Source organism: Ceratotherium simum, chromosome 2 (genome assembly GCF_057802395.1).
Source record: "Ceratotherium simum simum isolate JZ-2026a chromosome 2, ASM5780239v1, whole genome shotgun sequence".
Classification (NCBI taxonomy): domain Eukaryota; kingdom Metazoa; phylum Chordata; class Mammalia; order Perissodactyla; family Rhinocerotidae; genus Ceratotherium; species Ceratotherium simum.
In genome coordinates, this window is record NC_141901.1 from 66406794 (window position 1) to 66434103 (window position 27310).

Consider the following 27310-nt stretch of genomic DNA (forward strand, 5'->3'; position numbering starts at 1 on the left):
TTTAGCAGCATCCCTGGCCTCTATCAACCAGATGCCAGTAGTACCCTGCTCCCATAGTGTGGCATCCAAAAATATCTCCAGACTCTGCTAATGGTCCCTGGTTAAAAGAAAGTACTTCCCCCCTACTTTGAGAGAAGTAGAAAATAAAGACAGAAAGAGAAATACACCTGTTCAGGACCAGTTATGCCCAAATATACCTTTTTCCTTTTTGGTTATATAAGTGTCAGGGAAGAGGGAAAATCCCCCTCCATGTTTTCCCTTAAGGTTATTATGGCTTGCCAAATAATTAAAAGACAGGTTAGCAGGAGAAAATAATACCAAGTTTAATAACATGTATACATGGGAGAAACCAGCGACACTGAGTTTCTCAACACAATGGCAGAGATTCTGGTCTTAAATACTATCTTCAGATAAAGACAAACGAGGATATTGGGGGTGGGAGTTTGGGATTTCAGAGGGGAAGAAGACAATTTACACAGAGAGGGAAATGTAAATGTTTGTCAGACAATTCTTTGCAGGGCCACCTATAGAGTATGCGGCTGGAGAGAGAGAAATCACAGTAATCAAGAGTATGTAGATTTAAGTCCTCTCTTTCTGTACTGATAAGAATTTCCACAGATAACATCATCCCCCTCTCTTCTCACTACACAGAGGGAGATACCTTTACAAACGTAAATATTTGATAAACAGAACTTTGAAAAGAATGGGCTTAGCGAGGACCCTGCCAGTCTGTCCATACCCTGAGTTAAATTCCTTTAGGCAATTAGTGAGGGAGGTCAAATGTCCAGCAGAGAAAATAATCAAGGTAAAGAGGTATATTTCAAGATGGCCAGATTTTGATCTCCCACATAAGCCTATCAATTCACTTTTTTCTAAAGTAGTTTGATTTGTTGTTTTGTCAAGTGGAACGATAAGAATTTTGAAACAATATCAGGAAACGACAGATGGGAAAATGGGCCAAAGGGCAATAAAAAAAGATATCAATAATAGGGCTTGATCAAGGCATAGATTCAACTGTAAGCTTTAAAAAAAATATAAGAGGGGCCGGCCTGGTGGCGCAAGCGGTTAAGCGTGCATGCTCCACTGCGGCGGCCCGGGTTCACCGGTTTGGATCCCGGGCGTGCATCGAAGCACGGCTTGGCAAGCCATACTGTGGCGGCGTCCCATATAAAGTAGAGGAAGATGGGCACGGATGTTAGCCCAGGGCCAGTCTTCCTCAGCAAAAAAAGAGGAGGATTGGCAGTTGTTAGCACTGGGCTGATCTTCCTCACAAAATAAATAAATAAACAAATAAAAATAAAAGAACTTATAAACCTGTTTAAAGCAAAGAGAAGATAAAGAAATTGATCATAAAATAGACAGTCAACAGCACAAGTGGACTCCTAAAGGATTCTGAAGCAATATAAAATTATCTTCAAGGTAGTCTGGGTATAAGGTAAAAGTAAGGAGAAAAAAAAATCAGACTGTTACTGCACCAGGTCCGTTTTTGCCCACTACCCAGAAAGCCAATCACTGAGACGACGAGATTGCAGAGAGAGAGGGTTTAATCACAAGGCAACCAAGTGAGGAAAACGGGAGAATAAGTCTCAAATCTACCTCCCCAAAAATAGGGACTCAAGGGTATTTATGGGGAAGGAGGCAAGGTGGTCTGAAATGATTGGAGGTGAGGAGAGATGAGGTAACTGACGATCTGCGCAAGCGTAGTCAGGCTTCGTGTCTTGGTAGGACACACGTTCACAGAATGGCGGCATTAGCAGGTCCTGAGGGTGGAGTTCCAACCTCTTGCCATCAAAAGGGCCCAGTTGATGGGTTGGTGGTCTCAATCCAGCCGGAAGTGGACATGGGGTTCAGTTCCTGAAAAAAAACAGCTCTAACACCCATTACCATGGTTACCAGGCTTCAGGGAGATGTCCCTCGTGGGAGTCAGATAGCATATTGCCCAAACAGCACAGTTAACAATGAGTAAGTTTATCCTGCAGATTTAAGTCCTCCCTTCCATTCTGATAAGTTTCTAGGTAAGGCCATTTCCCCCTTCTTCATGGGAAGAAGATACCTTTACAAATGGAGATTTTCTTTACAAATGTAAATGTATCCTCTAAAGGGTAACTAGAACTAACGATGGGCTTAGCACAACCCACCCAGGTACCCGGAGATGTCTATGGTAATGGCCTTTTCTGGGGGCAGGCCTCCCATCCCAAACTCCTTTGGTCAGTTAGTGGGGGTGGGGGTCAAAATGTCATTCAGGCAGAGACATATTTTGAGTTGGCAAATTCCAATCCCCCATAGTTACTAGCTGCTTAATCATCAATGGTTGTTTGCCAGTTTCAAGACTTTTATTTGTATCTTCTTGGAATTATACACATGTCCAGCGATGGTTTCCTACTTAAAGTGTGTGTCTGTGTGTGTGTTTGCAGTTCTCTAAAAATGGAGCAAAAATGTTTCCTATTCAATCAACTGCCAGTAATAAAAAAAGAGAAGGAAAAATACAAACTGTGAACCAAACAAGTAACATCCCCACATCAGATCTTAAACCTGAGCCCGCTGACTCCAAAATGCACATAAATCATCCTCTATGTGGGTGATGATTTTCATTCAAGTATAACCTCACTTCCCATAGACACAGGAAATAAGTTTCTTTCTTCCCAGGATTTCAGGTCAAAACAACAGAGAAATTCATTATTGATATTTCTGCTTTGAGTAGCCAGTTGAGGTAAAAAGATTTTTAATTTCCCTCCAGGTAACTGGAATGAAAGGAGGGATGGAATCCTTAAAAAGAAAGGAACACTATTACCTGGCTACAAGCAATTGTACAAGATGGACTCAAACTATTTTCAAAATAGTCCTAAGGCTCTGTCACCAATTCCTTATAACACCTACTGGCATGTGCCACTTAAAATCTTTGTCTCTTTTGAAAGGCTACATGCTTGGGGGCAAAGTAACTGAACAGCAGGAAATCTATGTTTTGGGAAGCAGTTATTGAAAGAAGGCATGTGTTGAATGAAAAGCACATTTAAACTTTAGGGGAGATCTTTCTTTTAAGTAAAAGTCAAATGTAATTTTGTTGTTGTTAAAAAGCTTTTTATGATGAGGTATCCAGTAATCATATTTCCATATTACTAACAATAATCAGTTCAAGAAAGCCACACCAAGAGTTCCACTTCCAGGATGACAACATAAGGAGCTCGGGGGATCCATTCTCCAGTGGTGAAAATTACAAGACATAGTCTCTTCAGCAAATAGTGCTGGGACAACTGGATATCCTCACGTAAAAGAACGAAATTGGGCCTTTCCCCCACATTATATACAATAATTACGTCAAAGTGAGTCAAAGACCTACATCTAAAAGTTAAAACTCTTAGAAGAAAACAGAGGGGTAAATCTGCATAACCTCAGACTTGGCAACAGATTCTTAGACATGGCACCAAAAGCACAAGCAACAAAAGAAAAAATAGATACACTGAACTTCATCAAAATTAAAAACGTCTATGCTTAAAAGTGTATTATCAAGAAAGCAAAAAGTGGGGCCGGGCTGGTGGTGCAAGTGGTTAAGTGCACGTGCTCCGCTGCAGCAGCCCGGGGTTCACTGGTTCGGATCCCGGGCACATACCAACGTACCGCTTGGCAAGCCATGCTGTGGCGGCGTCCCATATAAAGTGGAGGAAGATGGGCACGGATGTCAGCCCAGGGCCAGTCTTCCTCAGCCAAAAAAAAGAGGAGGATTGGCAGATGTTAGCACAGGGCTGGTCTTCCTAACACAAAAAAAAAGAAAGTAAAAAGAAATATATGCAAATCATAATCTGATAAGGGATTTATATTTAAGTTATTTATAACTCTAACAACTCAACAATAAAAAGACAACCTAACTTTAAAAATGGGCAAAAGATCTGAAGAGACCTTTCTCCAATGAATATATACAAATGGCCAATAAGCACATGAAAAGATGCAACAGGAAATGCAAATCAAAACAACGAGACACCGCCTCACCCACTAGGATGGCTATAATAAAAAACAAGCAAAAACAAAACAGAAAATAACAAGTGTTAGTGAGGATGTGGAGAAATCAGAATCCTCATACACTGCTGGTAGAAATGTAAAATAGTGCAGCCACCTTGGAAGAGTCTGGCAGCTCCTTAAATGGCTAAACATAGTTGTGATACGACCCAGCAATTCCACTCCTAGGTATAGGCCCAAGAGAAATGAAAACATATGTTTACACAAAAACTTACAAATCAATTTTTATAACATTATTCGTAACAGCCAAAGTTGAAACAACCTAAATGTCTATTAATGAAAGGATTATTTCTATTAATAAAAGAAACATTTTTGGCCATAAAAAGGAATAAACTACTAACAAATTCTACAACATGGGTAAACGTTGAAAACATTGTTAAGTGAAAGAAGCTGGTCACAAAAGATCACATATCACATGATTCCATTAAGATAACTATCTGGAATAGGCAAATCTACAGAGATAGAAAGCAAACTAGTGGTTCCCTAGGCCTGGGAAGATGAGGGGGAGGGTGGTTAAGGAGTGATGGTCAAAAGGCATGGGGTTGCTTTTTGAGGTGATAAAAAACTAGAAGCAAAGTAAATAACTATAACCAAGAAAGTGGCTGCGTAAATTACTACAGATTCACACCAAGGAATATTGTGCAGACATTTAAAAAATATATTAGAGTTGTTCTTGACTTTAAAGGATTTCCACAAGATATTGTTGAGTAACGAAATGAGAGGCAAAATAGCATGTATAACAGGACCTCATTTTTATAAAACAAAGCTAAAAACTGTGTGTGTGGGAGTGTGTGTGCATGCGCGTGTGTAAGTTTGTACAGGATGCTATGAGCGTGGAGAAATGTAAGGAAGGATACATACTAGTTCACATGGTTACCTGTGTGGGTGTGCGTGGTGTGTATGTGGGATGGCAGTCATGCGGATGGAAAGGAGCAGAGGAGGGAGATAAGGCATGCAAAGCTAAAGAGGAAAAAAGAAAGGTACTGTACCTAAAAACAAAGCATTTTGTATATGATTCCTTTTTAATTAATTAATGATCTTATTGGCTACCATTTCTTTGGCAGGTATTCTTTTTTTTCCCAGTTTTATTGAGATATAATTGACATATAACATTTATAAGTTTAAAGTGTACAACACAATGATTTGAAAAACGTATATACAGTCATGCATCATTTAATGATGGGGATATGTTCTGATACATGCGTCATCAGGCAATTTCTTCATTGTGCGTCGCAAAGTGTACTTACGTAAACTTAGATGGTACAGCCTACTACATACCCTGACTGTATACAACTAATCTTACAGGACCACCGTCATATATGCGGTCCGTCATTGACCGAAAGGTTGTTATGTGGCACATGACTGCATTGCAAAGTGACTACCACAATAAGATTAGTTAACATCCATCACCTCACAACTTTTTTCCCTTGTGATGAGAACATTTACAGTCTACTCTCTTAGCAACTTTCAAATATACAACACAGTATTGTTAACTATAGTTATCATGTTGTACATTATATCCCCAGGACTTATTTATCCTATAACTAGAAGTTTGTACCTTTTGACTACCTTCACCTAATTCCCCCACCCACCAATTCCCTCTGGCAAGTGTTCTAAGTTTACTATATCATACAACAACCTGTGAGTCAGAGATTATTATCTCCATTTGAGTTCGAGATTATTATTTCCCTTATCTCCAGATGGGGAAAACGAAGTTTGGAGTGGTTGAATAGCTTGCCAAACAATACAGTTGGGGCCATCTTGATAAACAGGAAGGACTCTCACCCAAAACTTGTTTTGGATGTCAAGACTGGTGACACCGTAAACACACCAAGAAGATATGAAAAGGTTTATTCCTTACATAAACAGGCTTTCTGAGGAGAGCAGGGCAGGCTTCTCTGGTTGTTTTGAAAACGGCTTGCTAGAGCTGGGAAGGGAGAGCTGGGAAGGGAGACGGGCTTAGAGTTTTTATGGTGGTAAGGGGTGGGTTCCTGTATGCAGGGAGGGGTTGTATGATTTGAACTTTCTGTGAGTGCCAAAGGAGGGAGCACTGGGGCTTTCTTAGCAGCTTGCCCAGACGTGGGGCAGGAAGGGAAGAGAGAAAGGCGAGGCTTAAAAGCTGTCAGCAATCACGCATCAAACAATGGAGCCAGATTCTTTATTATAAGTGGTGTAAAAACTATACATGCCAGTATTTAAGAAAAATGTTTAGTTTTATATTTATATCTGCATTTGTGTATCTCGTTTTAGTTAAAATAATTTAAATGTCTAGTTTTTTTGTGACACTTTTTTAAGTGCTAATACCCAAATGATACTTAATGTCATGCATGTAGTGTAACATGCATGACCAAATACTTCAAACTTGACTCAAAGTCTTGAGAAATACCTATTTCCAAAAATTAGCATATATTAAATAACTAACATATTCAGTTTTTAAATATAGCCATAAAATGAATATAAATCACTTTCCACGATCAATAGTACTAGGATGTAAGCCTCGAGAATGAAGCAGGTATAGAGTGTTGTCTTTATTACTCTAGATCCTAAGCGCCCGCAACTGTGCCTTACAAAGAGTAGACACTCGATAACTAAATGGGAGAATAAATTTGATAAACACTGTGTACATTAAAAAATAAAAGCTAGATGTGAGTTGTGAAGAGTATGGAAAAAATACCAAAAAAAAGAATAAATTTACTAGTGGGAGTATGACTATAAGGATTTCTAACTAATAACTCAATTTAAATCTATCTTGATAACTTTTTTTTTTAACAATTACTTGACTTTTTTTTTTTTTGGTGAGGAAGATTAGCCCCGAGCTAACATCTGTTGCCAATCCTCCTCTTTTTACTGAGAAAGATTGGCCCTGAGCTAACATCTGTGCCCATCTTCCTCAAATTTATATGTGGGATACCTGACACAGCATGGCTTGATAAGCAGTGCGTAGGTCTGCGCCTGGGATCCAAACCTATGAACCCCGGGCCGCTGAAGTGGAGTGCACAAAATCAACCACTATGCCACTGGGCCGGCCCCAACAATTACTTAACTTTCAATAAACCAACTTTTGAACAGTTATCATTAATGTCTAATAATATTAAATCATTTTTGTATATTTACTTCAAATTCCTAACATCAAAGTAAATAGTATTTCAGAGAAAATTATGATGAAATAAAGGTGAATGCATAGTATACTTGTTAACATATGCTGAATTCATATTAGAATCTGCTTCAGAGGCTTGAGCTACTAGTAGAAAAAGAACACTCCACAGTCAGTCATTTCATATTAAATTTTTAATTAAAACTGAGTCTTTACAATATATTTAAAATGACAGGTTCCACAGACAAATATTTAAGAAAAAAATTTTCTATATGTAATTATTGGCATACAAATTTAAGAACATAATTAAAATTAAGTCAAATATTTATATATATATATATATCCAAATTTATATCAATGATCTGGAATACCTGAGTTTCAAGTTGTTGGTTTTCCAGATAGTGTGAAATGTTTTCATCCACTATATAAAGGACGTGGCCCATCCAGAAAGAATAACTTTGGTTAATAGATGCTATCTCCCAAATATCACACAGAAGTCCTCCACAGGATTAAGGTTTATCTTCAGAGGCTTCTTCCAAGTGGAGGTCAGTCTGTGATGTAAGGAAGGATTCCCATGTAGCAAGGCACTGAATAATGGAAATACACCATGAGGAGGTCAACAGTAGTTCGCTGTCAGTGTTAAAAGGATTAATAAATCCTTACATATCCGTTCCTACAGCAATCTGCCCTATCCCTTTCTCCCATCAGCTTGCTAGAATCCTGGTCATTTTCTATGTATTTTAATTCTTAATGAGGAAAACTATTGCCAAATAAGGGGAAAATATCTAAAAAACTGAAAGATTAGCATGGATTAGTGTGCTGAAAAAATCCACTATTACCCTACTGTCAGGAAAGAAAACAGCTCTAAGTTATAGAGGAAAAGATGGACCATCTGGATCTGAGGAGGTGTTAAGCTTCTAGACAGAGGAGTGGAGAGACAAGCAGGCCTTAATCAGATCTGAATCCCACTACATTAAGTGTGAGTTTGCACAAGTTGACTAATCTGTATTACGGTTTCTTCAGCTATAAATTAGGCTAATGATACTACTTACCACTAGGGTAATTGTGAAAACTAAATTTATATAATCTGTATAAATCTTCATGCAGAATGCCTGGCACAAAGTAAGTCCTCAAAAAATTAGCAACTATTATATTATGATGGTCTGTTGGGACTAGGTGGTGAGACTTGGTCATTAATGTGCAACAGGAAATGAAAAAGGATCAGAAGGGACTGAAGGCGTGGGGACACAAACACATAGATGCAGCCTACTTCGTGATTTTGCCTAGGGCTGATGCTCCTCATAGCCCAGTCCCAGCTATCTGTATGACGTTTATCCACAGCATAATTTCAATAGTTTAAACACATTTAGGATTCTTCTAAAACACACTTACTCTGATGTATATTCAGCTCAAGCTAAAATTAATCAGGAAAGAAATCGTGTTTTTTCCAAATGCGGACAGATTTCCACATACATGTATTTTTCAATATAGTACTCCAAAGCTGGACTGATTAACACTGGTTACCTGCCTAAACTACTTTAAAGCCATTTTTTCCCCTCTAATCCTTTGATAGCTTTAATGTCCATTTCTGACAACCAGTACCTAATGACAGACAGAGATTTCACAAAGACTATAAAAACTCAAATTTTTAAAGCGACCAAATTATAAATGTGCTGTGTTCCAAAAAGTCTGCACATATGGACTTATGGATGTATATGTATGTGTGTGTATACAATTTTTTTTCAATCTGCAAATTTAGAACATGGGAAGATTTTGCTAAATCAGGTTTTTATAAAGGTTATATGCAGTGATTTGATTCTGAGATAGTCTCAAGAGCCTAGGAAACTAATAATATGGCCAGAAGATTTTATATTTGCATGAGAAAAGTAGAAAATACTGTTGAAAAACTTAATTGCCAAATTTTAAAAAACACTGAGTAAATTACTAGGTAAAACAGTAAGTATTTATTTTGTAATATATTTACTTTGAAAGTTAGGCTTGGGGTAATACAGGTCACATAAGAATAAGGAAGTCTATCAAGACTTTAAGGGATATTTTTGCTTTAAAAAGATTTAGAGTGTACTAGAAGCCAAGTACAATCCAAGAAGCATAATTTTAATTACTGTAATAAACTAGTTCTGGGATTTGCCTTTATCCTCTAGTAAATTATTAACTTTCTGATATTCTACTTCCTTAGATGTACAATAATAATACCTATCATACAGGGATGGGGAAATAAAATAAAATAGGGGTAAGAGAAGAGAGGGCAGGGAAGAGAGATAAGGTCAGGTAGCTACTAAAGGGACCACCAGGTAATATTGGCCTCCTCTGAGATGGTTCAAGAGAAGAAGCCAGATATTTATAGCCACGAAAAGGCATTAGAAATAAATACCTCAAATTTAATATATTTTTCAACTTTTAAATCTTTATCTATTTATGATTGTCCAAACAAATACATGATTTGGGGAGTAGGGGGTTCATCCATTCACTCAACAAATATTTTTGAGTTCTTACTCTGCCAGCACTATGATAGGTTCTGGGGCACAACCCTTGATATCACAGAACATATGATTTATCAAGAAACACAAGTAAGCAAGTATAATCAACTATAGGGTCTATGAAGTTACAGGGTATGATAGGAGTAAATAGCAGTGGGATCTAAATCAGACTAGAGTGAGCTAACTAACGTTTCCTAGTAGGAATAAACCCCATAAATCTCTGTACATATTTGCAGAAGGGCAACAGGAGGAAGAAAGTATAGTGTCCTAGTTAAGAAATCAGGCTCAGCACTTCTATTGCTGGCCAAGATGATGTAACAGGGACTAGATTTACTCTTCTGGTAAAATAATAAATAGATAGGAAGGTAGGTAGGTAGGTAGATAGCTAAAGACAAAAATATATGAACCAATAGTTGCCAAGACCCTCAACTTCAGGCAACCATGGACAGTGACCTCTGAGAGACAAGAAACAAACGGGGCAAGCTCTACGATCACTCTAGTGTTATGGGCTGAAGTGTGTTCCCCAGAATCCCTAAGCTGAAGCAAGCCCTAAGCCCCAGTACCTCAGAACGTGACTGTATTTGGAGATAAGGCCTTTAAAGAGGCGATTCTGTTAAAATGAAGTCCTAATCGAATCTGACTGGTTTCTTCATAAGATGAGGAAATCTAGACATACAGAGACATCAGTGATGCACAGGCAGACAGGAAAGATGATGTGAAGACATAGGGAGAAGGCAGCCATCTGCAAGCCAAGGAGAGAGGCCTCAGAAGAAACCAACCCTGCTGACACCTTGAACTTGGACCTCTAGTCTTCAGAACTGTGAGAAAATAATTTTCTGTCGGTTAAGCCACCCAGTCTGTGGTATTTTGTTATAGCAGCCCTAGAGAATTAATACACCAGTTTATTGCCTTAAGGGAATTTCCAGGCCCTGGTGGAGAAAGGGTGAAATTAGATAGAGCATGGCAGATTCCCTGAGTTGAAGAGATATAGCTAAGAGTTTAGGGAAAATAATGCAATAGTTCATAGAGCACTGCACCAGAGAAGATAGAGGTGTGCAGAGAGAGCACTCTGGAGATCTGTGGATGGTCCTCCTTGGGATTCAGTGGAGTACCAATCAGCACATGCACGTGAGAAAACTACTTGAGGCCTGGGAAAAAGCCACCAGTGAGGATTAGAGTGAACAGTGTCTAGTGTTCTCACAGGGCCTGGAATAGGACAGGATTCCATCAAGCCGACTAGAAAATCACACACTTCACGAGATAATTGGTAGAATACAAACAAGGGTCTTGCCTCCACGATGTGAAATTATTAGCCCACCCTAAAAGCCGCTTGAGTACTACCTAATAAATCTTAAAAGTAAGATCCTAAAGGATCAAACTGTGTCTAAGTAACTTAATTGAGCGCTATAGGAATACAAAAATATTCAACATAGCAAAATTCACAACGTTTGTCATCCAATTAAGATTAATGGATGCAATGAAACAGGAAAATACAACCCATAATGAGGAAAAAAATCAACTAATCAAAACTGACCGAGAATTAACAAACACGCTAGATTTAGCAGAAAAAGACATTAAAACTACTATTATAAATGTGGCCCAGATGATCAAAGAATTAAGTAGAGGCATGGAATATATGAAAAATAGACCTAAATCAAACTTATAGAAACAAAAATTACCCAATGTGAGATAAAACATATATTAGATGAGATTAATGGCATATAAGACAATGCAGAAGAAAAAATTAGTGAACAGGAAGGCATAGCAATACAAAGTATCTAAAAGGAAACAAAACTAAAAAAGATCAAAGAAAAAGAGCATCAGTGAGCCACGGGACACAGCGTGTAGTAGTATAATATACATGTAATTAGCATCCCTGAAAAGGTACGGGGAAAAAAAATTTTGAAAATATAAAGAGCAACATTTTTCCAAATTTGATAAAAAATTATAAATCCACAGATCCAAGAAACTCAACAAACTGTAAACATAAGAAACATGAAGAAAAATGCATCAAGCCACTTTATAACCAAATTGCTCAAAATCAGTGATAAAGAAGATAATCTTTAAAGAAGACAGAGAAAAATATGTTATATACAGGGGATGAAAGATAAGGATGACAGTATTTCTCATCCAAAATAATGTAAGTGAGAGGACAGTTGAGCAACATTTTTAAAGTCGTGAAAGAAAAGTACTGTCAACCTAGAATTCTATGCCCAGCAAAAATATCCTTCAAAAACAAAAGTGAAATAAAGACATTTTAAGACATACAAAAGCCATAAAATTGATCACCAACAGACCACACTACAAGAAATGTTTAAAAAAGAGTCCATCAGACAGACAGAAAATGAGACCAGACAGAAATCTGGATCCACTAAAACAAGCACTGGACATGGCAACCACATGGGTACATATATATTTTTCTTATTACTTACACTTATTTAAAATATAATTGACTACTCAATAATAGTAACGAGACCTTGTGGGGCTTATAATGTACGTATAAGTTAAATATATGACCAAAAAAGCATAAAAGCCAAGAGAAAGAGAATGGAAGACTATAACTGTAGGTTCATAAATGATAGGTTAAGTGGTACAATATTACTTGAAGGTAGACTATAGATAAGGTTAAGATATATACAATAAACTTGAAAGTAACTACTAAAATAATAAAAACAAAGTGTTATACCTAATACACCAACAAAAGATCTAAAATGAAATCATGCAAAATTATCTATTAATCTAAAAGAAGGCATAAAGAGGAAAATGGAAGCAAAGAACAGATGGAACAAATAAAAAACAAATAGCAAGGTAATAGACTGAAACCTAACCATATTAATAATCAATCTAAATGTCAACAGCCTAAACAATCCAGTAAGAGACACAGATTGTCCTATTAAATAAAAAACAAGACCCATCTATATTCTGTTTATAAGAAACATACTTTAAATATAAAGACAAAAATAGGTTAAAATTAAAAGGATGAAAATATATATACCATGTAACACATGTCAAAAGAAAGCCAGAGAGGCTATATTAATAATAGACAAAGTAGATTTCAGAGGAAAGACTATTATCAGAGATAAACATAGTGATAATGATGTTTATAACGATAAACATCATAATGATAAATGGGTCAATTCATCTACAGGACATAATTTAAAATGTTTATACACATAATGAAAGAGTTTGAAAATACATGAAACAAAAACTGACAGAAATGCAAGGAGAAAGACAAATACACTATTATAATCAATTTTGATACACCTCTCAAGAAACTGACAGAATATGTGGACAAAAACTCATCAATGATATAGAAGATTTGAACATCACCATCAATCAAGTGACATAATTGATATCTATAGAACCAAGGAGAATACACATATTTTTTTCATGTGCACATACAACATTTACCGAAATAGACCATATTCCAGGCTATACAAGAAGTCTGAATACATTTAAAAAGAGTCAAGTTATATGAAGTTTGTTCTCTGAATGTAATGGAATTAAATTAGAAATCAATAATAGAAAGATATCTGAAAAATCTCCCAATACTTGAAATCTAAACAGGACGCCTATAAATAACCCTCTGTGTCAACGAAGAATTCAAAGGGGAATTTATAAAGTATTTTGAACTGAATAAAAATGAAAACACAATGTATCAAAACTTTGGGACGTCACTAGAGCAGTGCCTCGAGAGAAATTTATTGCACTAAATATGCCTACATTAGGAAAGAAGAAAAGTCATAAGTAAATAACTTTGGTTTCCACCTTAAAAACTAAAAAACAATCAAATGAAACCCGAAGTAGACAGAAGGAAAAAAAAAAAAACAGAAAAGATCAGAGTGGGAATCAAAGAAAACGAGAAAAACAACATAGAAAAATCAATAAAACCAAAGGTTGGATCTTTGAGAAGATTAATAAAATTGACAAACTTTTAGTCAGACTGATCATAAAAGAAGAGAAATGACACAAATTATTGACTGTTAGGAATAAGACACATGACATCACTTCAGATTCTATTGATGGAAAAAAAGAAAATATTGTGAAAAACTTTATATGTGTACATTTGACAACTTAAATGAAATGGACCATTTCTCTGAAATATACACACTACTAAAACTCATTCCAGAAGAAAAAGATAACCCAAATGAATTTGAATGTTTTTTTTTTTTAAGAAGGATTTTTTTTTTTTTTTTTGGTGAGGAAGATCAGCCCTGAGCTAACATCCACACTAATCCTCCTCTTTTTGCTGAGGAAGACCGGCTCTGAGCTAACATCTATTGCCAACCCTCCTCCCTTTTTTTTCCCCCAAAGCCCCAGTAGATAGTTGTATGTCATAGTTGCACATCCTTCTAGTTACTGTATGTGGGACGTGGCCTCAGCATGGCCGGACAAGCGGTGAGTTGGTGCATGCCTGGGATCCGAACCCGGGCCACCAGTAGTGGAGTGCGCGCACTTAACCGCTAAGCCATGGGGCCGGCCCTGAATGTGTTGTTAAATGTCTTCCCCCAAAGAAAACTCCAGGCTCAATTGGCTTCACTGGCAAATTCTATCAAACATTTAAGGAAGAGGTCACATTAATTCTACACAAACTCTTCCAGAAAATTGAAGACATAGTAATGCTTTCCAATTTACCAAAACCAAAGACATTGCAAGAGAAGAAAACTACAGACCAATACCCCTCATAAATATAGATGCAAAAATTCTAAATGAAATTTTAGTAAATGAAATCCAGAAATCTATAGAAAGAATTATACATCATGACCAAGTGAGGTTTATTCCAGGAATGTAAGATTGGATTACCATTCAAATATCCATCAATATAATTGACTATATTAAAAGTAGTACCATCTCAATAGACACAGAAAGGCGTTTGTCAAATTACAGTGCTCATTCCCGATTAAAAAAAAAATTCTCAGCAAATTAGGAATAGAAGAGAACTTCCACAACCTGAGGAAGAATACCTACAAAAAATCTACAGTTAACATAATATGCAGGCATGCATTAAATATTAGTTATTAGTATTTTATTTCTTTTCAATGCCAAGGAAAAAAAATTAAAACTCAGCTTTATAGATACTCAAAAATCTCCTTCACCCAAATTTTGAGTGTTAAAAAAAAGAAATACAAAACTACCAATAACTTCAAAAAATCTATCCACAATGTTTGCAAAACAAAGGAAAATATTAACTGAGATTGAAGGGCTGATAGAGAGCAGAACTATTCTTCACATTTGGAGAGAGCCCTCTGACTCGCTTGTGAACTTCCTTTCTACTAGAGCTCTCTGGCAAATACACAATGTATAATCTACGATCTGGTAACCCTGCAGGGCAGCCCAAAGCAATTACTGCTTTCAGGAGATGCCATATCTTTTTGATAACTCTGCCAAACTATCATTTAAATAAACTTCTGAACGCCCTTAAGGTAAAATTCAAAATGAAAGTCTAAGCAGTCTGCTCTATTTAGAATTCCTGTCAAATAGGTGATCCAAATTGCACTAAAGATGGCATTAATCCTCAAGTGAACAAACTCCTATCATTGTCATATTTTGCTTCAACTATGCCAGTTTAATAAATGCCTAAGGAAGATATTCAGTTGCCATCCATGCTGATTAGTGTTGTGAATTAATATTTTCATTTCTAAGTCCTAAAAGGGATAGTGAAACATGATAAAAGAGACAAATCAGCTACTTAACTATCTGCTTCCCATCCCCCATACGAGAGGCAGAAAAACAATTTATGTATTTTGAAATATAGATTATAGAACATTAGCATCAAAAAAACAACAGAAATAACATCACAACTTGGTGAGGCATTATAGTGGTTGTTTTGCGTATTACCTTCTTGAAACCTCACAATGACTGTTAGAAATCTTATTTGACAGACGAGAGAGCTGAAGCTCAAATGGTCAAGTACGTTTGTGATAGCACAAGTCTGATAAGTGTTATAGCCAGTATTTATTCATCAACAAATGGAGAATAGCCAATCTCTGAATGACCACCATGGTACATTTAATAAGTCACTGGGCCATCAAGATGAGATACTTTTCACTTACATAGTGGAAGAAGGACGATTTTGGAAGGGAAGGTGGGTAAGAAAATGCTCGACTGTAGAGGCATCAGGCTTATCAAATTTTAGGAAGGAGTATATATGCAAGTTGAGTGTCTGGAAATTGATTGGAAATTCTTTATGTATTTCCAGGAGCACGTATACTCTTTGAAAATGACTGAGTTAATACATGCCAGGCATACAATAAGAGCTTAGTAAATGCTGATGACTATAGAGAAGGAATGTATTGAATTACTGATGCAAAGACACTGGTCATCATAAAAACAGCAATTTTTAATCTGAATATTAATCAGTTGACATCCTGGCTTCTAGCACTCTCTAATCTTGTTAATGGTAAGTTTTACCATAAAAGCCTGATCTCCCATTCAGGCTGCTGACCAATCAGGTTTCTGGGCCTGCAAAGCTGTGGCTTTAACCCTGAACTGTGTAGCTCCTGATGCTACCCAGACCTCGTTTGGAATTTTGATAGCAGATTTTTTACTAAATAAATACGTTAACTGCCCCCTCCTACCCATGTTTAATATTGACTTGTTACGTGATATCTTGCACATTTATCCAGTTAATGTACACAAATCTATTTAAAAATAATAAAAGATGATCTCTAACACTCCTCAAATCTCTTTACTCTTTCTTGCTTGGAGTATGAAAAACTAAGTAAAACTTCAAGAAATGGACTGTTTATACCACATAGTTCAATGATTTCATTCAGTATCTACTGTGTCTAGGACTGTGATAATTGGAATGTATAAAGAATCACCAAAACAGTAACAAAAAAAATCTCAAAACATAGTATGAGATTGTTTATAATGGTAAATTATATTTTTTTAAAAGGTATTTCCATTTATTATTTGGCTTCTCCTTGTTTTCTATCAAGCAAGTGATTTTTTCCACTTTTAAATCACTATAATTAGTAAAGCAAGCTAATCTATAAAAATTAGAGTAACGATCGAAAATACCCGGCTTCACTGTTGACCTAATAGCACTCATCAGCTCATTCTAGTTTTAGATTCTCGTATTATCATCAGAGAATGAACAAGAGGAATTCCACTTTTAGTTGATAATGTGTCACAATTTTCCCTACATGTTACTTTATTTGATAAAATACTTTGACGAAATCAAGTGATTGCACCTTATAGTTTTTTTTGTGTGTGTGTGTGAGGAAGATCAGCCCTGAGCTAACATCCATGCCAATCCTCCTCTTTTTTGCCAAGGAAGACTGGCCCTGCGCTAACATCCATGCCCATTTTCCTCTACTTTATGTGGGACGTGGCCACAGCATGGCCTGACAAGCGGTGCGTCGGTGTGCGCCCGGGATCCAAACCCGGGCCGCCAGCAGCAGAGCGCATGCACTTAACCGGCCACGGGGCCGGCCCCGCACCTTATAGTGAAGAAAAGTGATCCAGAGAGTCCAGTACTGTGTTTCTTCCAGTGCCTCATGCTTCTCACTGCAGTAAAAGTAAGCCAATAAATATGCTGTACATACTGTTAGGCAGGATGTTGGGTGACCGGAAAACAAGCTTATCACAAATCCTCATTAATTGAGAATCCAGTGCACGTTTTTCCCAGGTGGCTCCAGTTTGTAGCCAAAGGCCCAAAACTGTAGCTTCTCTTTAAAGGACAGGACTGGGAAACAAAGTTGTACAGTCAGGAAGGTGAGCCAGAGCTTGGCGAGACAGACCCAACAAGTCAACAAAAGCCCCTTTTCTCCTACACATGCTTAAAACCTTCTCAAATATACAAAGACAGAATATTTAGAAAATTGAGTTTTAATTCCAAAACAAGCTTTGAAAGTAAACCTCCTGCTACTTCAGCAAAGGTGGCGATGACATTTTGCCACTAGAAAAGGTAAATGTCTCTTCAGTTCTCATAAGTGGGCAGTAATCCCACAAGCAGATGTGGCCAAGTTTTCTAAAGAATAAAGGATGACAAAAATGGTGTTTCTATAGATATAATATAGCTTCCAATGGAAGCTTCCACATTTAAGAATCAATATTTTCTCAAGATGGTGGAATATGAAGAGCTTCTGTCCCACAATGTAACTTCCGGTAAATCTCTTCACTTCTCCTTGCCTATTTATCCATTCATAGAATAGGGGACTTAGACTATGTGTGTCCATTAAGTTTCATCCCAGAACCAAAAGCAAAGGTTTCCAGGGGCTAATTGTAGCCAACAAGAAGTTGGCAAGTGAGATCACACACAATTTATAAATATGCCTTGCTCTGCTTGGCTTGACACAGTGTGGAAATGCAGCAAACAAAAAATTTTACCTGTCCCCTCGGTATTCGATATTTATAACTACAAATAATTTCCAAAGATAAGATTCATAAATAAATGAGAAATATTTTCAATTACCTCTATTGCAACTATTACTACTAGTAGTCTACATTTATTGAAACCTTATTACGTGCTAGGCACTGAGCTAAGGGCTTTACATATATTTAATCTATCTATCTGTTACCAATTAATTAATTGATTTGGCAGCTTTGAAACTGATTTTCTATATTGGCAGTTTCAGGCTCAAGTAAAATAAGTAGTGGTTTAAGGGATAAGCTGGTGGGGACTCCTGGAAAGATATTTAGGAGTATAAAAGCTTCAAAATAATTTATTTTTAGTGACTTACTGGGAATATTAAATTTTGCTTATAGGACCTTTTTTTTAATCTTTCTTTATTCCATTATATAATAGATAGGTATGTAAATATATATTTTAATACCCAAACAAACCTATGATGTAGGTACTATTATTTTCAACATTTTATAGATGAGGACATTGAGGTTAATTGAAATAAAGGAAAGTCTTCAAGTTCTCTCAGCTCAAAGTCACAAGTTATGCCTGTCCAAGGTCCAGGCTCTTAGCCACCCTGTGATAATCTAATGCCAACATGAAGTTTGGTATCTCCACAGGTAGTGCTAGCACCCTGTTCATGGAAACAGGTAATAGAAAATTTAGTTTCATCCAAATTACCACATAAGTCAAAATAATAAAACATTATCTCTATGTCTCTATGAAAATAAAGTAAAATAACTAGAAATTTGCCTAAAACAATAACAATGATACCTATTATTATAAAATGTGATAAAGACAAACCTTATTATTATAAAATGTGATAAAGCCAAACCTTACCATATATTTCTTTTAAAACCAGAAATTTCCATATTAAGCCAAAAGTTGTTGTGCTTCTAGTTTTCCACTAATTTAAATGTAACTTTTAGACAGTACCATGATAATTGCATGTCTCAAACTAAAAATGGGAATATGACTGAGTGTCCTCTAAGTATTTTAATACTGTCTCAAACGATCTTGGGTATAGACGACACCACCTACATTTGAGGAAACATTGGAGCTCAAAATTGTAAACATCTATACACCAGGCCAATATCATTGCAAAATAAATTATATTATGAAAACTGTAGGCCATACCTAAAATAAGGGCATGGGGTATGCAACATTTTAGTAATTGCTTTTTATCACCTAAACCTAAGATTCAAAACAGTAATAAAAAGTTTCAGGTGCTGCATATTTAAAAATTCTGAAATATAATCAAACCAGAAAGAAATTAAAGATGATGCTACTGTTGCTAGAAGAAAGCAACTTCTATTATTTTGCAATAGCTCAAAATTATTCATTAAGATTCATTTTTGGGAAAGTCTTAATTCAGCTTCTAAGAATCAGCTGCCAATGTATAATTTTAGAAATATCAATAACTTTAAAATAACAGGATTTGCATATTTTTCTAAAAATTACTTTAACATATCTCTCAAGAATATAAGTAATAAGTTTGCATTTGTAAATATTCCAAACACTTAAATGGCTGCAACACAAAGATTTAACACAAAAGGACTCATTAGCTACAAACGCCCTCTTGTGGTCCTTTTTTTAATTATTTTGCCATATTAGTCTGTAGATCTCTAACTCAAGATTTGCTCAAGATAGAAAGAGCCCTAGATATAATTTGTTCCTTTTGTCTCACTTTCACACATGGGAAATTGGGGCTCCAAAAGGTCTAACACATTGGAAATCTTCATGAGGAAGAAAAAATACAAGAGCCAAAATGTAAATTCATATCTTTTCAACTCATACTTTTTCTATGCTCTTTCATCAATGTTTTTCACTAATAACAAGCCAGTTACACGAAGTCTGTCCAGTTTAGTACTAGACACTTCAAACATCGAGCTTACCTGTGTTTGTTTAACCATACATTGAAAGTACTGCAAACTAAAAAGAGCACATTTACTTGGATTTCTGGAAAATTATTAAGGCGCAGCTATGATGTTTAAGTGCATTATTTCAAAGCATTTTACATATGGTTTCTGATTTTATCCTTCTAAAGACTTGTGAGGGGTGTGTGTGGATGAGGGTGGGGGAAGGGGAGGAGTATCAATACCTCGATTTGACAGATTAGAAAACTGGGTTTAGAGGGAACATGATTAAAATTTTACAATTAGCTAGTGGCAGGCATCCTGATATCCAATTTTAATTTTTTTATTAGTAAACCTGTCTTCTTTCTTCAAAAGCTCATACCATGCGGTGTGTGCATGTTCATGTGTGTGTTTTAAATCATTTCTTCCTTTTCTTTACAGGAATGGCCATAGTTTATAGTCTGTCATTTATAAAGCACAATAAGATGAAAGTCCTTGATTCAGAAACTAGATATTTTTAGAAATTATTTCACTATAATATGTAATCTCCTATTCAAATCCCTGATTAACTTAACTAGAGAAAAACTTATCTAATCTAAAGGATGGGAAGAGGCACAGACTGTCTATGCTATGGCATAACTGCTCATTTCACACCTAAGCTCAACTTCATTTGTATAGATAATTGAGAAATAATTATATCACAGAATATAAGAGACTGGTGAAAATTTTAACAGAAGTTTTTAAGAAAGCAGAAACCTGCAAAACAACAAAAATCTTTAAGGCATATGAAACATAATGAAAAATGTCCACAGTTATGTGGAAATATGAGCTGTAGCTATGGCTTTTGACCAGGTAATTCAGAACAGAAATCTTCACTTAATAAAACAACACAATAGTTAATTTCATAATACTTTCGAATTCTAAAAATGACAAACATTCAATTTTAAGGTTTCCTTAGAAGTAAATAAAAATCATACCCTGCTGCATTTAAAATGAATTCTATAATTGACTGTGTTTATATACTTTATATACTTGAATATTAAATAGATTATAAACTTTTAAAAGAGAAGGGACATTACTTATGCTAAGTGTAAGAGATGAATAGACTATTAGGAAACGGAAAGCATTGCTTCTCAAACTATCTGTGGTGAAGAACACATCTTTTTCTTTCAATCTGCTAGGACCATTAAGTGATCCTACCGAGCATGACTAATCTGCAGTTCATGCCACTTGACATCACCACGAAAGCTGGACAATACCCAAATTGGCCTATACCTTATTCAACAAAACAAGGCTACTCATCACAGCCTTGGATGTGATGGCAATGTCTAATTGCTACAGAAGATTTTAATTGATTACTTTCAAGTTCTGAATTTATCTTATTATGAATATGTAATAAACAACTTATGGCCTGGGCATCAGTCCACATTCTAAGTAGTATTACTTTAGAGATCAACATAATTACCCAAGGTTTCCCAAATTGTGTTCCATGATATGCTAATCCTGCAAGAATTGCTGATCTAGTCAAGGAAATTATGTCTTCAGAATCATAAACCCTATAAGCACACAAAAGATACTGAGAACTTCTTTAGTAAATAAACCTGTTTAACTTTATTTAATCCAAACTTATCTGACTACAGAATCTTTTCTTTCCAGATTAACATTTATTAAAATTACAAAAAACTAATTTTCTATAAAATGCATTGAGATACTCTAGTATAGAGAGAATTGCTGATTTATGTTATTCAACAACTGCTTAAAAACTCCCAGTGGCAGGGAACTTATTTCTTGGCAATGCAATTTAATATAATTCAAAAAATTTTAATACATGGGAAATAATTCTTTTTTTGTGATTTCATATTATACAATTTCCAAAAGCTGATTCTAGAAATGTTCTCTGAGGTAACAATAACACATGTACTCCTTCTTCCATGACCACTTTCCAAATACATTTCTTCTTTTCCAATTCCTTCGATGAAGATGCATTTCTAAGACCATTATCATCATGATAATCTTATTCTGACTAAAGCTTACATCTACATCTTAGTTTGTCAATTTTACTCTCAAAATGCATCATCAGGACTGAATTCAGTATTTGGGATAGCTAGTGAAAAATGGAAATAATTACTTTGCTCTCATTTTTTTTCAGTCAGAAGTGTCTTTTAACATAACAAGACCTTAATATGACTCTCATAAAACTTAAATTTTGAAAAAGCACACTTCAATGTGGCTACTGAGATAAAGATCTAGTAAATTAAATTGAGTTGACCTCTACAAAGTGTACTATCATTCTACATGCCGAAGATAATCTTATTGCAAGATAATTTTGGCTTGAGTATCAAGATTTCTTCAGAAAAAAACTAGTTAGAGGTAGATTTACTGCTTGGAATATGAAAGCAGGACCTTGTCATCAATGTAGAAGATATTTACCTTCTTCTTTGCTATGATAGAGGAGGATTCATCAGTATCACTGAAAAGCTGTATCACATTATTGAGGTGTAAGTTCAAAAGGTAGTTGACTACAGCCGAATAGTCTTTTAAGCTAAGTGGAATTGAAATTTACTCTGTCAAGAGTTCGTGGTTACCTAAACTTCTTCAGATGGTTTTACAAGAAGGCTCTAATGAGCATTAGAAGCCTTACATTTCTATCAGTTACCTGTTTTCCAGAGAATATCCCAGACATTTATTCCATAAATGCCTTCTGTGAGCAAATAAATCTGAGACATTAAACAAAGCTGAACAGGCTTTTTTCCTAAAGAGTTTCTTAGAAACTTAAATGCACTCAAGTGCATTGCTAATCTTCTCCAATAAAGTGAAACAGTATAACCTAGATGGAAGGCCCTTGGCTATCAAGTTGTCATACCTAATGATAGCCAAAGTAAAATCAATGGAAGTAAATGATTGTGTGATCAACCATGTCCCCAAATAAACAACCATTAGAGACCCAAAGAACAATGCCCAAGAACTTTCTCTGACATTTGTAACAGTCAATTAAAAAATGTTATTTATAAAGTGTCTTTAATGTAGATTTCCCTCAGCTCAGTTTATAACTCTTGCCCCTTCACTTATCCAAGATTCCTGGTACAATCTACCAAACTGAGAAGGCAGCTTCCCGGCCTCTCTGGTAGCTAATTTCCAAAGATGTCCCCCTAAATCAATCAATAATAGAGGACGATAATAGCCTCCCATGAGAAGTCCAAGCATTACTGATGATTTTGTTTCCATAATCAATGGTGAAGCTTCTCATCAGACAGTAAGAATACAAAGTTTTAAAGTCTTAGGATGACACAAAGTTATTCCATCTCGGTTTCCCTTGCTCTGATCATTATAACTGTGTACCTTTAGATTCTATATGAAATAAGAACTGATAGCTCATCAAAAAATGATTTCCATGGCATAGATGGTAAAAAGAAGGACAGATTAATCATTAAATAATGAGTAGTGTTGGTCTCTTTACTAAAAATACAAAGGGGAAAGCTCCTAGGTATTCAATGGATTACCACTTAATGGCATTAAGAAGATGACAACTTGGTGTTTTCCTTTTGATGAAGATGACCATCCCTAAATCAATTGGATGGTCCATAGAAAAGTGGCGTGATGTAGCCTGAATTTGCTAATCTAGACATTCAGGCTTCCAGTTCGTGCCTCTCAGTGAGTAAGAAAGCAGATAATGTGAGTACAAGAATGTAATGGATTGGAAAATTTAACTAGTATAAAAATGGTTAGGTTGAGTAAATATCTAAGCATCTAAGCCTCTCAAGCTGGTGTGTTTGCTTTCCAGGAAATCTAGCCTACACATAATGGGAATCTATTCAATCCTAGGGTGTATAATGTAGTTCTGAAACATTCTTCAAATAGTTCCAAAGATACAGACTGCTTTTTTCTGAAGGGCTGTTTTAGCAACACCAGGAAATCTGTCTTCCTGAGTCCTAGGGACTAGGTCAGGTACCAGCATTAGTTCATGTTATGAGGCATAATTATAAAAAGAAAAGTACCCTGATATGGATTCAAAAATCCCTGAACTCTAAATTATTCCAGGTCTAGCCAACTTCTTTGTTCTTACGATTAGGAAAAGGAGTTGAGACACATTAACTTTAAAGTTTCATCCCAAGAGATTGTCAATATAAAAAATAATTTAAATGGCTCAATACAGACGATCTATTATGCCTCTGTCCCAACATTTCAAAGGAAAGTTCAAAAACTATATCTGTCATTCCTTGGGATCAAAATTATACCGAATAACTCTATCTGGGAAAACGCTCTAGCACTTCCATCCTTTTCTCTACAAGAAAGGCTGTTAACAAAGCGCTGAAGAGTATTAGGTGACTGTGTGTGGGGTGTATCAGAAATTACAGAGGTTAACTATTTTTCAGACAGATGCCATCATTCCAGTATTCCCCCAAACCTTCTCTGGAGCTAATTTTAGTGTTCACCTAGGGAAAGAAAAGTGGCGTGCATTTCTCCTGAGTGAGCAGAAGTCTGTCGACCTTCCCCACATAAGTCAGTTTAGAATTAAGGGCTTCAACTAGCGCTTTGCAACCACTGCTTTTGGTTTGGTAAAGGAAGGGCTTTTGTTCTGCTCATTGGAAACAGAATACTGTTGTTTTATTATCTCTTCAAATACACTGGATTTTAGTTACCTTTTACTTATATTTGCCTAAATCTTTCAACTTACATTTTCATTCTCCTTGATGGAGAAAACAGGAGTAAAATAGCAATGAAGTAGTTCTGTTTTCTCAGTTTCCATAACATGGTCTCCATTAGCAATTCATTTTACTAATTTTATTGGAGCTTATTCCTAATTGTCTTGCTTCCAAAAGAGGCTCTTCACACACACTTTCATTTGACTTTAGTACTATTTGGAAGTCATTCACTTTTTTTTCCCAAAAACCTCACGTCTTCCTCTCTGACACTGTCTGTTTCTTCCGGATTCATCTTTGACTGTATGCCTCTCTCTACATCTGCCTTTCATGGTCCATGGTCTAAAGGTGTAACCCTATCTGATTCTTTAATGCTTCACTCCTTTTGCTTTTTAGAATTGTTCATTCCTCTTATGTCATGTTCTCTTTTTGGGTCTGTATCTTTGAAATTGTAACTAAGTTTTCTGTAATTTTTTAAAACCACTTCACTAAATTCTAGGGAATAAGAATGAGAATGGCCAAGATTTCCTTCCTTTGCTTTTACCTCCCAGAGTTTGAAAATGGTACTTTCTCCCCAGGTTTCTGCTATGTTACCAAACAGTTCCTCCTTGTTGGATAGAAATAAGCCTAGGGAAGCTATACCCTCTCACTGCTCCTTTTAATTCATGTAGATGAGCACCAAATCCATAATTTATCTGATTTTCAGTTTTTCTAAAAAGAATGAAATTTCTAACAGAAATCTAAAAGCCACCCTTCAGAATCTTCCTTAGCTGGCAGTTCTATAATCATTATCGAAATAGATTAACCTCTTAAAGTCACAACGCTTGGGAGCTATCTTTAAGTGCACCGGGGTGTTTAAAATATTCAGAAAATTTACAAAATGTTACAAAGTATGTAGTGTAACACTGAATTTAAAACAAACTCTTTCACCAGAATTTATTTTACCATTCCCCAACATAACAAGGAATAAATTCCTAAATAAATACAACTATACCTGAAGAACTTTCTGAAAATTCAGTGCTCATCCACTACTTACTATGTAGAAGCACTATTGTGATATCTAATTTTTTTAAATTTCTGTAATTTTTAAATGGTCTATAAATAGCTGGACTTGGATTTTAGGAAAGCATTAGCTGTATTATTCATTTGGCTAGAGAGTGTACCCTTGTAATGATTTTTTTCTTTCCTCATTTATTTTCCAGAAAATGTCCTACACTATAATTGTTTTTCTGCTTCCTAGATTTCCATGGAGATACATATATTTGTATTATTCAGTAATGATAGAACCCTTCTATTAAGTCTGTTCATCACAATTCAAGTAATTAAAATGAATTTAAATGCTCCTCCACTAAAAAAAAAATAACACATTACAAAGTTGTATTACTCAAATGAAAAATACATATACCTATTATTCTTCCCTAATAAACTATAACCTCTTAATAGCAAGATTTAAGTTTGAATTTGGATGCTTCATAGTGCTTGGCAAAGAGTTTTGATGCTAATAGAATCCTAAATGAATGATTTTACATGAAGCAAATGACATTCTTAAATAAGATTGATAGCATTTGAAATGAAGTGATTTCTGACCTGGTAATTTCTTGAAATTCTTATCAAGAAAGTTTTCAAAATCTAATGTTCATAATTACTTTTAATAGTATTATTTATGAGAGCAAACAAAGAAAAGTAAAAATTATTAGTAGTTATCTATGCTAATAAAGGTATATTAACATGATGGATTATATGAAGGTTATATCATTTATGGAAAAGTATTTAAACAAGAGAAAAATTTAGAACTCAAAATAACATATATCCACTGTAATCATCATGACACAAAATAAATATTGTTTTACGCTGACACATTCAGAAAGGGTCATGCAGAAATTTAAAAATATTTTAATCTTAACATAGCAAATTATTTTCCTATAATTGTTTATTTAAATGTACCTCTCTCTATGAGAAAAGGTTATGGGTATTCTTTATACATTAGTGTACTTGGCTTTTGTTGTTGTTTGTTTGTTTTTAGTGAGCATGTAGTAATCTTATAACCAGAAAAATAAGGCTATGAAACAAAGACTTCCATACATTCACTAAAAATTTTAAAATAAATTGTGAAAAAGGATAAACTATATTACTTTAAGTGTTACATTCACTTAAGCACAAACTGCTTTATTTGGCAAAAATTATAATTGCGTGATATTTTCATGATTATAGCATTAAAATTAAACTTTCAAAGAGTACATTCTTTCAATTTGCAATACCTGCCAAGGACCACTACCTTTCAAATCTCTTCACCATCACCATCACCATCATCATCATCATCAGTATCAACAACAAAAACAGATACTCTTTTCTACATACTAGGGAACATTTAGAAAATATCCATGCACTTTATCTGACATGTTATATTTTATGGTTTTAGCATCTCTTCACATTTTAGCAGGAAATAATTTTCTTCGGTTATTTGGGTATCTACATACTTTGAAATTATTTACCTATTTCAATTGGATTTTTGGTTTGATCGTTTTGTTATTTATGTTTTTTAAAAGAAGACTCACATTGATTCTTAATTACTCGTCATATAGGACAAAACGGGAAAAACATCATTTTACCTATTCAAAGTTTATTCGGAGATATCTGTTTTATATTTGGTTTCAAATGTCTCCAAGTCAATTCACACATCTAAGTAGAACATTTCCTTATGACAATAATTGGCCTCTGATCCAGACCTATACCTCTATTTCTAAACTGATTTTTCTCTGCCACTTTGATATTTAAATTTTAGTTAGAAACAAGCTATGACCATTTCATTTCATAAAAGTAAGTCTAAAGGCAAATGTTTAAACCCCATTTCATCTATCACG

The 27310-nt window shown here is 35.3% G+C and overlaps 1 protein-coding gene across 7 annotated transcripts in view; it reads right to left on the reverse strand.

The window, feature by feature from the left end:
• Positions 1-304: 304 nt before the first annotated feature.
• SNX7 (sorting nexin 7) overlaps positions 305-27310 on the reverse strand; it is a 108414-nt gene continuing 81408 nt past the window's right edge. For 2 of the 7 annotated variants that reach the window (XM_087446874.1, XM_087446841.1), the window contains exons 9-10: positions 17154-17293; positions 7610-7692 (exon numbers count right to left, since the gene is read on the reverse strand). In XM_087446874.1, coding sequence (XP_087303000.1) covers positions 17192-17293 — 102 coding nt within the window. In that variant the 3' untranslated portion in view covers positions 7610-7692; positions 17154-17191. Of the gene's footprint in view, positions 1871-7280; positions 7736-17153; positions 17294-27310 lie in introns of those variants that run through there. The other 5 variants (XM_014780124.2, XM_004420796.3, XM_087446865.1 and 2 more) reach the window with 4 other exon arrangements.